This window comes from Rhamphochromis sp. 'chilingali', assembly GCF_963969265.1.
Source record: "Rhamphochromis sp. 'chilingali' genome assembly, chromosome: 17".
In the NCBI taxonomy this organism is placed as follows: domain Eukaryota; kingdom Metazoa; phylum Chordata; class Actinopteri; order Cichliformes; family Cichlidae; genus Rhamphochromis; species Rhamphochromis sp. 'chilingali'.
This window is the reverse complement of record NC_137944.1, coordinates 35,884,763-35,900,219: the sequence shown is the minus strand read 5'-3', so window position 1 is coordinate 35,900,219 and position 15,457 is coordinate 35,884,763. Positions and strand designations below refer to the sequence as shown.

The following is a 15,457-nucleotide window of genomic DNA, read 5'->3' as shown; positions in this document are numbered from 1 at the left end:
GACGCCGCCTGAAACGCTGAGGGAGAATCGGTGATGCGAGAGCTGCCTCGGCCAATCTCTGTCCAGCAGCAAAAACACTGTAAATGGAAGACGGCAAGCTTGTTTACCAGCTTTAACCATCTCAGCCCACACACACACACACACACACACACACACACACACACAGCGGTGTGTTCATCTCCTAATCAATAGGTCCACAGTGTCAGGTAGCTCGCGCCCACTCCACAGCTCTTGAGGGCCATCGATCGATCTGTGGACGCGGCGTCGGTTAGTCCGCCGGGTCCGCAGATCGATCTGATGTTGTTTTCATACGCTGGTCGGGGGAGGGGTGTTTCAGCCGCTGTAATATCATCAGCTGGGGTCCTCAGGCGGCAGGCGAGAGAACGATCACAGGAAGTGAGTGGAAACATCCCAAACTGTGAAACTGGAGCTCTTGGAGGAATCCTGCAGCTTCGGTGTGTCCTGAAGATAAAATCAGACACTTTGTGTTCTTTGAACTTATCTGCGCCTGAAACGAGTCGTCCTTGTTTCACAAAGGCAAACGGAGCTTTTCAAAATAAAGCTGTGCTCAGTGAATGATGTGAGGATGAAAGCATGTAAAGATGAAGCTCTGGTCGGATCAGTCTGAGCAAACATCTGGTCTGCACATGTGGAATAACTCAGATATTTCCTGCAGAAACACTGAAAATATCTTGACGATGAACGCAGCACGGCGCGGTTACAGTCTGCACGCTTTCCTAACACGCCTCATTTTGTACTTTCTTTTTCTCTGGAAGTGTCAGGGATTAGCTGGAAACGCCGACGCTAATTTTTCCCTTCACACTCATTTGAGTGTGTGCTCTCTAGCACCGAGCCTTTCTCTCTTCATCACGAGGAATATTTGTTTCCTGTGAGTGTGTGCCGTCTGCAGGGACCTCTGCTTCGCTCCAAGCACACTTCACAAGAAAGGCTCGAGTCAGGAAGCCGCTCGCCTGGGAGCAAAACGCCGGCAGGGTGTTTGCACTCCGCCATGCTTCCTCCAACTCGTCCTGCGGCTGATTTGTTTACATCCATGCAAACGTGCAGACGGACTCAATGTGTTTCAAGTGTACGACATCAGCTCATCATTTAACCTGAAATCACTTTATCTGAGCTTTATTCAGCACAGCATACAAGGCGTCATGTTACAGAGTGATGTGACGAGGCTTACAGGCGTGTTGCCTCTGCACATACGTGTGAAACTCAGAAACACCCTTCAGCTGCGATAACAGCTCTGCACATCAGAGGGCGCTCTGCAGCTTCCCCGCTGGCAGCACACAAACACACTGATCAGCTGATCCGAGCGGAGACGGTCACCAATACCTGCACACAGCAGGGGTTCAGGAAATGTTTCATGTCTCAGAGAAGAAAACTGTGATTTTTGACTCGTCCATAATCGGTGTTATTGATCAAATATCAGCCTGATCTATCGCTCTGGTGTCAGACAGGTTGAGTTTGTGGGTCTGCTTAGCCGTCGCCGTGCAGACTCGTTGCCTAGCTGCGCCTCACTGTGGTCCACTCACACGCCCGGCGTCCTGAGCTGTCACACCGCAGACGCTGCAGGTGGTTATTAATGATGACCATCATAGAGCTGACAGGAAATGATGGCGTCCTGCTCAGATGGCGGTGATGACGGAGGTGCAAACAGATGGTTTCAGTGTTTAGAGGAAGTCACACAGATGATCTCCACCACAGCAGCGTGAACGACACAGCGGGCGTTGCCATGCAGACGGAGCAGAGAGGATTTAAATGGACGGGGTGAGATAAAAAGGAAGCGAGGAAGGAAACGGAGAGCAAGGCGAAGCTGTGATGCAAGAGGTGGAAAGGAGGAAGATGAGAGAGGAGCAGCAGCACAAAGACAGAGGAAGAGATCTGTGTCAGGAAGACGTGCAGCCGGGTTTGTCGGAGAGATTCACGGCGCTCTGACTCAGCACTTTGGTCCGCTCACCGCAGCGTTTATGAGGTTCGTCTTGTTTAAAGTCGGGGATGGATATCTGTGGAGGACCACAGCGCTGACTCTGTGCTGACGACGGTGTTTTGTAGGATGTTTAAAACGTCTTCCTGACGCGTCGTCAGCGAGGCGTTCACGTGCAGTCAGAAATGTGGACGCTGAGTGTCGTTTCCTGGAGGATCAGAGAAAGAGTTTTGCTGCTGAGTCGTTCCAGTCGCCTGTTTTTGTCTCATTATTTTCTCACTGCTCTGTTGAAACTGAAGCTGATGTTTTGGACGTCTCATTGAAACCGAAGCACGCAGAAACCTCTGCAGCCTGAAGCCGGCACACCTGCCGGAGGCTGAGCTGCAGCTTCCGCTCTCAGAGGTGTTCCTGCAGAGCTGAAGGAGTTTCAGCCCCTCAAACTTCTGCTGAAAAGTAACAGATTCCCTCCGGGGAGAAGAAGGGATGAGTGAAGAGGAAGTTTAGCAGCTTATATAACTCCATGTGAAGACAGAAAATGGAGAAGCAGCTGCAGAATACTAAAAAAGGACAGCAGGAGGAGGAGGCAGGTAGAGAGCCAGTTACCTGAAAACATCTGTGTGGTTTAAAATCCAAACTGCACTCAGATGTTTAGGGGGCGCTCTCAGAGTCGGCCATGTTCACGCCGCTCCACCCTCCTCCCATGTCAATAACACAATCGATGAAGCATCAGCGACCCTCACAGGTCTGCCCACTTTACTGTAACAACGACTGATGACGTCATAAAACGACAGCAGCTGGAACAGCTGGCTGGGTCGCTCAGGTGGGTGATTAACGTTGCTCCTGCAGTCTGTCTGCACCTCTTATCAAGCAGCACGGCTCTGGCCTCCTCACGGCCCAAACACCTGCAGGAGACACACCTGAGCGGGTCCAGGGTTCAGTCCTGATGGTTCCACCATCGCTCTGGTCGGCATCGCAGTGCCTACTGTGTTTGACATCCCGGCTGGGAAAGGTCACATGGAGGACCGTTCATCAATGCCGGGCAGCGGTGGGCAGGGCCGGTGCCAGCAGCGTTTCCGTCCTGGGCGTGAATGTAACAGCGATGCTGTGAAAGCGCCTACGTACACATTTGTGTTCTTCAGCCGCACATGCCCGACCTGCCTCCACGCCATCAGCACCAAAACGCCATTCAGCATCAGCGGCGTTTTCTGGCTGACTGACGGAGTCTATTTCCATCCCCTCCTCCTCCTCTGAGGCGCGCCCCTCTGCGTGAGCGAGGCGTTCAGGTGCCTGAACATGGCTGGGATTTATAGCGACCTCCTCCTGTTCTCGCTCCTCACTTACAGCTCAGCCCACGCTGGTGGAAGCTGGAGCGAGCGCGGGGGTGGCACTCGCAGAGGTAAATATAGAGCGACGAGGAAGCGAGAGCAAAACGCTTCATAATAAATTCAGTTTAACGAATGTTCTGCAGCGCCCGCTCCTCCATAATTCATCCAACTTTTTTGGGTGGTGTGGTTTTATCTCTCTGGCGTGCAGACGGTCTGAGCGGGGAGGGAGAGTGTGCTCGCTGTGTACACAGGAAGCTCTGCAGACACACTCCCACGTGTGACGGCTTACAGGGGACTCCTGCTCGGGCGGCGCTGTGGGTCTGTGTGGCTGAGCTTCAGTGTTCAGAGGTGTTCCATCGAGGTCCATTGCACCCCAGCTCGGCTGAATCGTTCGACGGTATCTTCGCGCCGGAGGCGCCGGCGCCGTCCTTCCCCCTCAGATGTAGTAAGAAGAGGAACACAGGTGTCAGAGGTCACAGCGTGGACAGCACGTTTTACAGCGACGTGTTTTAGAGGCCTGCAGGTGTGTGCAGGTGACGTGTGAGGAGAACTCGGAGCCCTCAGGTGGTGTCAGGCCGCATCCATCACCTGCTGGTCGATCTCCCGTGAACACACTGACACCGGGTGGAGGAGGCGGTCTCCGTCTCAGCTGAGCTCTTTCCTGTAGCTTTCTGGGATATGGAGTGCAGTCTTCTTCATGTGCTCCCCTTTGTTCCTCTCTCTGACACACCTGGGCAATAATAACGTTGTCACATGGTTTGTGGTGACGCGTTCGGTTCATTTAAGGTTTGGGAAGCATGGAAAACGTGCGCACGCGTGTCTCAGCGCCTCAGGAAACTGGCTGTGTTCCCTCTGTGGCTGTTGTGACAGCGTTGCATGTTTGGTCACATGTTGTTGTAAACAGTGAACATTCATCCAAATGCCTCTTTTTGTGTGTTTGTCAGTAAGTGATGAATCCATCAGACACAAAGCGGAGGAAGAGAGTAAGACAGCGAGCAGCTGCCGGACAGCTGCCAACCAGCAGGCGTGTTGGCCGTACGGGCAGAGCGTGGTAAAGAGAGCTGGAAACACGCGTGCCAGATGAAACTCGGGTGTGGGCTCGGTGCGATCGGGCTGATGGATGCTTCTGTCACAGATCGCAGCGGCGTGGCAAACCCAGCAGCTTTGTGGGCAAAGATTCCAACACCTGGAAACTCTGTGCCGGCTCCGTCTTCCTGTCGATGCTGGCTCGCTTTTCTTGTTGTTTGGAAGAAAAGCTTTGATCGCCGGACGCTGGGAGAGCGGCTCGGTAATAACTGCTGACAGATTTCAGATTTCCTGGTGAGCGTTTGAAGATGGCCCGTCTGTCCGACTGCGGTTAACGTCGAGATTAAACCTGTTCTTGTTCACACCTTCACCTGAGGCCTTTGAAGCTCAGGGTCACCTCCACGTGCACAGATGTGGAAGCCGGGCGTCCGTTGGTTATTTAGCTGTGCGTGTTTGAGCGGCACAGATCAGCTGAGAGGACGCTCACACGGCTGGTAGTGAGTCACAGCGGCAGGCAGGACAGCTGCTGAAAGCGGGTCGTACGTTCCGGCTTGGATACGCGTCCCAGCTTTCCTCTCAGCATCGTCTCCATGGTGATCATTCCTGCTGCCACCATCGTGACCCTCCCGAGCGATTGCTGTGGACGACCTTAGTCCTCGTGCGGAGGCCGATCCAGTCTCACAGTCAGAGGAGCGTAGGACACACACGGATGGTGTAAAGGCGGTGACATCATGGACGTGTGCGTACGTGAAGGCGTGACACATGTCGTAGTTTCAGGTTATTACTTTTGATCCCCAACTGAGAAGAAGTCAGTAAAAGCTGCTGATGGCCTGGGCGGAGGCTCTGAAACTGCACAGGTGACGGAGACGCTCTCCTGGGATTCATCAGACGTGTCGGTGATGCGGACAGCTGGGAGGAATGCACGCCGCGGTGATTGGACTGGGAATGTTGGGAAACTCGCTCCTGTGTTAACGTGTTTTATCTTTCTAACAGCCCACTGGTGTTTGTGTGGCGGCGGTACTCGCTCCACTTTTTTGTCCCGTGTGGCTGTGAAATCCTGATTTGTTGCCTCTTTAAAAATGGATTTGAAGGTCAGGTGGAGGCGCTGGTGGTGATGGAGTCAGAGACGGTAAACAGCAGGGACAAAACGGCGAGCAGGAGACGCCGAGCGGAAAGTAATTGACTTCATTTACAGCAGCTTTACTGATACTGTGTGTGTGTGTGCGCCTGTGTGCGTGTGTGTGTTTCATGGTCACTTCTTGTCCCCGTCTGTCTTCGGGCTGGACGACCTTCCTGCCTTTAATTGGACGAGCTCCTGTGGCCTTCGCACGGAGCCGTGCGCTGCAGATGAACCATGTGACAAAATCTGATTAAATGTTGTCCCAAGCCATCACCTGTCACCGATTAAGCTCCCCGGCAACAGTAACCAGCAGTGCAGCGTCTGGTTTTGTTCGATGTTTCACCGTCCTGATTGTCGTCTCCTCTCCTCCCTCTCCTTGTTCCGTGTCTGCAGGGCGGGGTTTGAGCAGGATATCGAGGGCGACCACTCGTTTCATCCGGACAGCTGCCGCGGTGAGATAAACCTGCAGGTTACACCCACAGTGCGCACGATAACAGCTGTATGCGTGTTTGTGTGGACCAAGGGTCCTGCTTACCTGCACGGTTACACCAGACTGGTTCTATAGAGGGTACCCAACTCAGACGCTGCAATGATCCCTGCAAACATCCATCTATCTATTCATCCATTCATCCATCTATTCATCCATTCATCCATCTATTCATCCATTCATCTATTCATCCATTCATCTATTCATCCATCCATCTATTCATCCATCCATCCATCCATCCATCCATTCATCCATCCATCCATTCATTCATCCATCTATTCATCCATCCATCCATCTACTCATCCATCCATTCATCCATCTACTCATCCATCCATACATCCATTCATCCATCCATACATCCATTCATCCATCCATACATCCATTCATCCATCCATCTACTCATCCATTCATCCATCCATCTACTCATCCATTCATCCATCGATCTATTCATCCATCCATCCATCCATTCATCCATCGATCTATTCATCCATTCATTCATCCATCGATCTATTCATCCATTCATCCATCTACTCATCCATCCATCTATTCATCCATCCATTCATCCATCCATCTATTTATCCATCCATCTATTTATCCATCCATCTATTCATCCATTCATCCATTCATCCATCGATCTATTCATCCAGTCATCCATCCATCTATTCATCCAGTCATCCATCTATTCATCCATTCATCCTTCTATTCATCCATCCATCTATTCATCCATCCATCTATTCATCCATCCATCCATTCATCCATCGATCTATTCATCCATCCATCCATTCATCCATCGATCTATTCATCCATCCATCTATTCATCCACTCATCCATCCATTCATCTATCTATTCATCCATCTATTCATCCATCTATTCAGTCATCCGTCTATTCATTCATCCATCTATTCATCCAGCCATCCATCCATCCATCTATTCATCCATTCATCCATCCATCTATTCATCCATTCATCCATCTACTCATCCATTCATCCATCCATTCATCCATCCTGTTTTTTTAATCTATAATATAAACCCACCCCCCCCCACACACACACACACACACACACACACAGGCACACACACACACAGTATCTCTAATCCATCAGATCAGCTCAGCTCCTGTCAGCAGGTCTATGTCAAAGCGACGAACAGGAAGTGTGACACTCAGGTCTATGCACAAACACAGAGAGGTACAGGAAGTGAAGTGGAGAATAAATGAGATGAATCTGTTTTATTTTGAATCTGTGCAGCTGACGTGTTGGCTACGACACGGAACCAGGAGTCCACCGCCGACTCCGCCTACGGTAAGAAACCTTTCTTCTTCTGTTGTTAGTGTTGATCAGAGGGCTGTGGGTCCTCACAGTGACCGTATAAACATGACCTTTTGTTACCTACATATGCAAGCGGATTAAAGGTGTGTGTAAGGACAGGCCACAGGCCACAATATGAGCAAATACGTCCTGTTACCTTCTGCTTCTGACGCTAATGAAGGTCCAAGCACTGGATGACTTTAAGATTATTCAGATGGGAATTTGAGTTAAAACGTCTGTCAGCGAGCATGGAACCTGGAGGACGTGACTCTGAGGAACGTCGTCATCTGCTAACGAGCTCCGGCTTGACCGTTGACGTACAGTAGCTCGTCGCGCGGTTTGACATCATTACCCTCGCTAGTTCCCAGCCCCACAGATCAAACGCAGCTGCCTGCTCTGTATTCAGGCTGCAGCTCGGCTGCTACCTGCCTGTCAGGAGTCCTGCTGGGAAACCGGCTGGCGTATTGTCATTCAGAGCGCCGGCAGACCCACGCAGTGAATCCATTAAGGCTCCCGGAGCTGCATTACTGTGATTAAAGCCAGAGAGGGGACAGGCGTGAACGTCGCTGATAGGCGCTCTACTTGACACCAGCCGACTTCGTCTTTCAGGAGTGCGTCGAGTGTTCTCGAGAGGCGGCGGCACGTCAGCAGCCACAATAGCAGTGATGAAATGGAGAAAGGTGAACGGAGCGGGTCACCGTGCTGCGAAGGGGAATCAGGAGGAAGTGAGGAGATGAAGGAGCGCATAGTAAAACATCACAGACGTAATCAGGTCTGACAGGCCGGCTGAGCTCCTGTAGGCCACGCCCTGTAAGCGACTGCAAGCCACTTTGGAGCCCACCTCCACCCCAGCTGTGCTCATGATGTCACTGTTTGATGGCTGTGATATGTGACTGAGTTATCACCTGCGTGTGTGTGTGTGCATGGAGCTGATATTAACATGTATGAGCCATGTGTGAGTCTCCAGTGGGAACTTTTCCTTGTTCACACGTCAGCCTCGGCGTGTCCTGTTTGTCGAGTGAAGCTGTGTTTGACATCAGGACCTCGAGTGTGACGAGCAGCATGTGAAACGTCGGTTTTTCTGAGCTGCATCCATGTGTGTGATGTTTGTGCACGCAGCAGTGCGAGCGTGATGCTGTGTGCACGCCGGCTGCGCTCAGGTGTTTGTGCACTTCAGCTCCGCCCCTCATTTGCCTCGTAAATCGGTGAAACGGCAGCAGGAAGCGAGCATAAAGCCGCAGCCTGCAGTCATGTACACGCCGGGTTAGAGAACAAAGACTTCCCCGTAATCAATACCCGTGTGCAGGCGATTAGCCCCGACTGACTGAAATGATTGTAGACGTAGCAGATGCGAAGCAGCGGGGACGCTCCGACGTGCTCGCAGGGATTCGTCTCCTGACTCGAGCTAATCGTATCGTCATTAACTCTTTTAGTTTCAGGGTTTATTGATGCCTGCGGGGATCGCACCGCAGCTCGATAAAGATGCAGGGTGACTCTGTCCGTGCTCGGCGCCGCACCCGTTTTTCACACTCAGTGTGGAGCTCTGATTGTAAGAGAGCTGCTGCTGCTGCCCTGGTGGCCTGATAGCAGGCACCTCCTTCATAATGGTGTCTGAACCATTAACTTCCTGGTGTCGGGCAGCCGGGTGTGAAGGACTCAGACAACAATGAATGAGTGATGTTTGAGCACACGTTCATCCACAGCGCCACGCTAGAGTGGCTGTCGTTACTGTAATGACATCGTTTTGCAGGGAACGGTTCCCATAACGACGTTTTCTCTGCAAATTGGTTCTTTAATGCCGTGCGATGCAGCCCCGTGGACTCGCTGCACTGAGATTGGCCTCATGCAGCAGTGCACTCTTTTCATTAGAGGAGCGCCGGTGTTCTGGGAATCCATCCTACCTGACAAACCATCCTACCCGTTGTTTCTGCGCATGCGCACAACACGAAATGAAGTGCCAAACCATCCTACCTTTGTGAATGTGAGCTACAAGCATACTCTGATGGGCAACGTTAAGTGGCAAACCGTCATACCTACTTAAATTGTGCTGGAATTGCTCTGTGACAGCAGAAATGTGCATAAACTACTTACTGTAGGACGATTTGTCAGAACACCGGCGCTGTGAGTCGTGCAGACGCCGGTGCTTCCTGGGTGACGTGACTGCAGTTTGTGCGCGTTCCTGATCGTAGGACGGCCGATCCAGGAAATGAAGTTTGTGCTGTTAGCGTGGGTCCGACAGACCGGGCTCCGGTCGGAGCTCACACGCCTGTCAGACCGACAGGCGTCACGGATGATGATGTAAAACCACGAGAACGATCATCAAACTTCTCAGCTGCTGGTTTGCGATGTCAGTTTGTCCTGCTGACGGGACACGCGTGAACTCGTCCTCACCGAGAAGCGAGCGCCGCGATCGGCCGCGGACCCAAGCGGTCTGAGGGGGTTTGTGCTGCCGCGGGGAGGAGATGGCGTCCGGCGTTCTTCCATCTTTTTAATGACATGAAAGTGAGCGCTGACATTTAAAGGACGCTCGCAGCTCTGACCTGTTCAGTGTCTTATGGTGACATTTGTTTGAAGGTTTGTCAGAGATATCTCAGAATCACTTCTCTGATCCTCCAACTGCATCAGTGGCTCCCAACAAAGACTGTATATAAAAGATGGAGGCTCACCTGCAGCTCTAACACCTGGCTCCTGGCTCCTCCCTGTATCTGAAACCTCGCAATACGCCCCCCATCAAGCTGCGCCTGTAGCATGTCAGCTTCTTAGGACGGAATGGACGAACAGTACTCACGGTATTCGGGTACTCAGTACTCACAGTAACCCCAAATTGCTCTCCGATGCATCCACCGGAGTATGAATGTGGGTGAATGCACAAGTTGTGTAAAGCAATTTGATGCTCAGAAGAGTAGAAAAGCGCTATATAAGAACCAGTCCATTTACTCAGGTACTCAGTACTCACAGTACTCGCACTTCTCTCAGTACTCAGTACTCTGAGTACTCTACCTGGTGCTGTGAGTTTCTTCAGCAGTCTGTCTCTGTGAGATCCGCAGAGCTCGCGGCGCTCACCTTAACCTGTTGCAGCTGATCATGTGACATCTGTTAGCAGGGGCGGGGCCTCGAGCTGTCTGCTCAGGGGTCACATTCATATCACCATAGCAACGCTGTTAGTGATCACACACACACTTTCAGCCTGCATCGCTGCTGTAGCTCACAGGAGCGTGGGAGGTTGTTGTTATAGGGCTTTGGAGCGTGATGTCACGGGGGTGGGCGTGGAAAGGATTTTGGCCCGATCCGCCATTTTGGGGGTCTAAGTAAGGAGCGAAAGCATAGCCATGGTTCGTACTTGCTGTGCGGTCGGCTGCAATGTTCGATCTTACGACCGGCACGGGAATAAGTTTGGATTGTCTTTTTATGCTTTCCCAACCTGGAAGCAACATGAAGGAGCTCATGTATCGGATATTACCAAACGAAGGCGTCTAGCCTGGATAGCAGCCGTGAGACGAGCTGATATCAAGTTCTGTTACGTCTCCAGATATCAGCTGGTGTGCTCAAGACATTTTCATTCCGGTAAGTTCTAAATATGTTCACATCACACTTTATAGCTGAATAATATCATCGTTGGTGGTCTCAGAAGTTATATAAATTGCGATCAAACATAGAATGGAGTGACTTGATTGGTTGATGTAAAGACAATAAATGAAATGAGACAGGAAGGACACAAATTGGCGTTAATAATTTACCCGATTATCAATGTGTTAACTTGCATGTACTTTACAATTATGGGCATATAATATGATAACGATATTTTAGCAGTTCAATGATAAATGTGTAACATTAATTATGGTGGGGGGTGGAAAATGGCTATTTCACTCGGTGCACTCCAGCTGACTTACTTTGACGACGTACTCAGAGTTTGGCGGCTTGAAAATAGCCAAATCTTGCACCCAGCCATTTGTAAATTGGATGTGCACCTCCAGTGACCTGTAATTACGAAACTGGTTCGCTGTGTAAGCGCTTACTCCACAAACAAGATACGTGAAGATATCGGGGTAGGACAGTGGCGGTAAGTCGTCTGGGTCTTTACTCCACTGCCGTATTTCATATGGGTCCAGATTTGCGATGCACTCTATTTTTTTCAAGTACCGCTGCTTCGCCTCTGGACGCAATCGGTCTCTATACCGTCCGTTTTCTTTTGAGCTGCTTTTAAGCATGTTTCTTGTCGTCGTCGTTCCAACACAGTGTGTTTGTTTTGATTCGTAGACCCCGAAAATGGAGCTGCGCTCCCACAATGCATTGCGGCGTGACGTCAACTCCAAAGCCCTATTGGGAGCTGCTGTTACTGTGTGTGTGTGTGTGTGTGTGTGTGTGTGCGTGCGTGCGTGCGTGCGTGCGTGCGTGCGTGCGTGCGTGTGTGTGTGTGCGCGCGTGCGCGCGTGCGTGGTGGGGGGGGTGCACCTCCCCGCCGGCGAGCCTCAAGGTTTACGAGGACGCTCTGAGACGTGTGACCTGTAGTTTAGCTGCAGACTTTGTTGTGCGTGTCGTGTTGCAGCTCAGGACGGCGTGAACGAGCACCGCCTTTATCTCTGTGGTAGAAAGCAGTAGCCTCGCCACACGCCCTCCAGAAGAGACGACATCCTAATTACAGTGTGTGCGCCGACGACACCGAGCGTGTGATTACAGCAGCGCGCTGACGGCTCCAGCGCACAAAAACAAAAGCGTGTGTGTCGCCTAAAGTGTGAAGCGTGTGTGATCATGTGTTTGCCAAATGCTTTGGCGAGAGCGTTTGCATCTCAGAGTGTGTGAGAGCAGGAAAAAGAGCCGTCACAGTGTGTTAAAGTGCTTTTTAATGAGCTGGAGCTCTTACAAATGGACTGAGCGTGTCGTGTGGCTCACGCTGAAAAGGCGGCGATGAGAGCTGTTAGGAAGCAGCCAGAAGCTGTTGTGTTGACGCTAATTGTCTTCATTTTCTCCGACTGAAAGCAGCTTCGCTGGACAGATTTCAGGCGGCCGTTTGTTGCTAACGAGCGCCCGCCTTCTTCAAGTGATGGCGCTGATAGCTTTGACGCTTCCGGCTCTCAGAACAGGAAGTGACAGGGAGAGTGAGACAGGGGGTGAGCTCTGTGTGTGATGGTGCTGGGTGTCTCCACCCTGCAGTGGCTCTGGTGCTTAGACATGGTCACAGGTGAGGGGAGGAGCAGAGTGTGATGGTGACAGCGTCACCTAGACCAGCCCTCGCCCCAAAAACGTATGCTGGAGTTTTCCTCCCCACTGTCGCCAAGCGCTTGCTGGCCTGTTATGGTGCAATTGTTGGGGTTTCCCTGTGTTATTCCAGGGGCTCTACCTTACAGTACAAAGCAGCCTGAGGCAGGCGTCATCATGGAGAAGTGATGGAACTGTGTCACAGCGGGGACATGGGGACACAGGGAAACACAGCAGGGACACAGGGAAACACAGCGGGGACACAGCGGGGACACAGGGAAACACAGCGGGGACACAGGGGACACAGCGGGGACACAGGAAACACAGCGGGGACACAGCGGGGACACAGGGGACACAGCGGGGACACAAGGAAACACAGCGGGGACACAAGGAAACACAGCGGGGACACAGGAGGACACAGCGGGGACACAGGGAGACACAGCGGGGACACAGCGGGTCACAGGGAGACACAGCGGGGAAACAGGAGGACACAGGGGGCACAGGAGGACACAGCGGGACACGGGGCACAGCGGGGACACAGGGAGACACAGGGGGACGAAGCGGGGCACAGGGAGACAGCGGGGACACAGGGAGACACAGCGGGGGGACACAGGGGGACACAGCGGGGCACAGGGAGACACAGGGGGCACAGTTGGACACAGGGAGACACAGCAGGGATACAGCGGGTACACAGGGAGACACAGCACGGGCACAGGGGGACACAGGGAGAGACAGGGGGACACAGCGGGGACACAGGGAGACATAGCGGGGATACAGTGGGTACACAGGGAGACACAGGGGGGCACAGGGAGACAGCGGGGACACAGGGAGAGACAGCAGGACACAGGGTGGCACAGGGGGACACAGCGGGGACACATCAGAGGACACATGGAGACACGGTGGGGACACAGGGGGGCACAGGGAGACATAGCGGGGATACAGCGGGTACACAGTGGGACACAGGGAGACAGCGGGGACACAGGGAGAGACAGCGGGGACACAGGGAGAGACAGCGGGGACACATCAGGGGACACAGGGAGACACAGTGGGGGCACAGGGGGACACAGCGGGGATACATCAGGGGACACAGGGGGACACAGCGGGGATACAGCGGGGACACATCAGGGGATACAGCGGGGATACAGCGGGGACACAGCAGGGGACACAGCGGGGACACAGTGGGACACATCAGGGGACACAGCGGGGACACAGCAGGGGACACAGCGGGGACACAGTGGGACCCAGGGAGACACAGTGGGGGCACAGGGGGACACAGCGGGGACACAGTGGGGGCACAGGGGGACACAGCGGGGACACAGGGGGACACAGGGGAGTGGGCACCTCAGTGTGTGTGTGTGTGTGTAGCACCTATAATGACTTCGTGAGGATGCCTCCATCACAGATCTTTTGGATTTTGAGACATGATGCTGAGGTTGGCTAAAGGTGAGAATGAAACATGAGTTCAGGTGAATGTAGGACACTTTGAAGTGCCGATGACTCGTCTGTGTTTCTCTTCTTCAAACTTCAAAAAGCTGTTTGACTTTTCCAGCACCGAGTCAGCAACGAGGGGCTTCATTAGAAGGTCCTCACAAACATGCCAGGACAAACACCTGTGTGTGTGTGTGTGTGTGTGTGTGTGTGTGTGTGTGTGTGTGTGTGTGTGTGTTTTTGCTGCTGTCTCTTTGCTGACCTTCCCTCATCAGTCTTGATTGACTTGACCAATCAGCAGTCTGCAGTCTCTTCACGGCACACACCCACATAGATTGATCTGGTCGATGAAAACACAATATGGAGCTCAGTGGGAATCAATCAACAACAAGAAGCACACAGCCGGAGGTGTTTCACACCGTTAGGTGTGTGTCCGTGTGTGTACACGGTACATGTTGTGTACATATAAGCTCATATATATCTTGTGTATACAAAGTGCAGGTCTCTGGCGTCACTGGGCGGATGGATACGTGATGTCTCCACAGTTCATCCAAACAGGCGAGCTGCGTCGGGTTCGACGGCGCCCTTGGGCGTGTGTGCTGCTGTTTCTGAGGCGGGCACAAAGCCAATGTCTCTAAATGTTCCCCGTCGGTCGTCTGACCTCTGAGCGTGGCGCTGGGAGGGGCCAGCTGTTTACCTCTGTGCAGGTGTGAGGAAGATGATGCTCGGCGCTAAGCTAACAGAGACGGGAAGGAGCCTGCGCTCTCCTGCTCCTGCCGAGCTGAGCAGGAGAACGCAGCGTGGGGACTGAAGACGCCGTTTTATGTTGTTTCCCGCACATGAAGGAAAGCAGCTGTTTAATACGTCAGCTGAGAAACCGGCAGCGTGGCAAGCTTCATACGTGTCTGATGACAACGGTGGACGTCATCAGGGTAACGTAATGAGTGAGGGCAGCTTCAGACCTGAAAGTGTGACGGAGTGTAGAGGACGCACACATACTCCACAAAGGAAATGGACTCACGTGTCCTGACAAAGATGCCATTAAATGCCACTAAAGGCTTGAGCGTAATAATACTCAGTGCTGCCTGCATCATCACTCCGTCACCGTGGTTACTTTCATGTTGCTGTGGCTGCAGCTGCTGATGGCGAGCGTTGTGTCAGAGCGCACTCAGAGGTTTGTTTCCCGTAAGTCGAGCTGCTGAACGATGCATCAAAAATAGCAGCAGCTGAAAATCCAATCAAAACTGGAGCTCAGAGGAAGCTGTGAGCCCACAGCCTGACTCTGTGAACATGACCCTGTAGTACCATGTCACCCTGTTAGAGCACTTCACTCTCGCACTGCAGGCCTACTTGTTGTTCCTGGAGTATTTAAAAGTAGAGGCAGAGCCTTCAGCTTCTGTGGAACCAGCTTCCAGTTTGGATTCAGGAGACACTATCTCTACTTTTAAGATTTCCTTTTTGCTAAAGGCTGCAGCTGCTCGCTTGCAGCTGCTCGGCTGCAGCTGCGGTTTCACTTTCTTTAATGACAGAGACGATCCCAAATCCAGGAAGTTTACTGACGTCATAAAAACTGTTGCTGAGATGTTTTCTCTCATTTTACAAGCTGAAGGTTCATATTCGGACCTTTAAACACCT

General features: G+C 52.3%; 1 protein-coding gene across 1 annotated transcript in view; it reads left to right on the top strand.

Moving 5' to 3' along the window:
• LOC308385209 (semaphorin-6D-like) overlaps window positions 1-15,457 on the top strand; it is a 102,623-nt gene that overhangs the window by 73,600 nt on the left and 13,566 nt on the right. Inside the window, exons 19-20 of the mRNA XM_080864013.1 lie at window positions 5,798-5,856; window positions 7,139-7,192. Coding sequence (XP_080720139.1) covers window positions 5,798-5,856; window positions 7,139-7,192 — 113 coding nt within the window. The remainder of the gene's footprint in view (window positions 1-5,797; window positions 5,857-7,138; window positions 7,193-15,457) is intronic.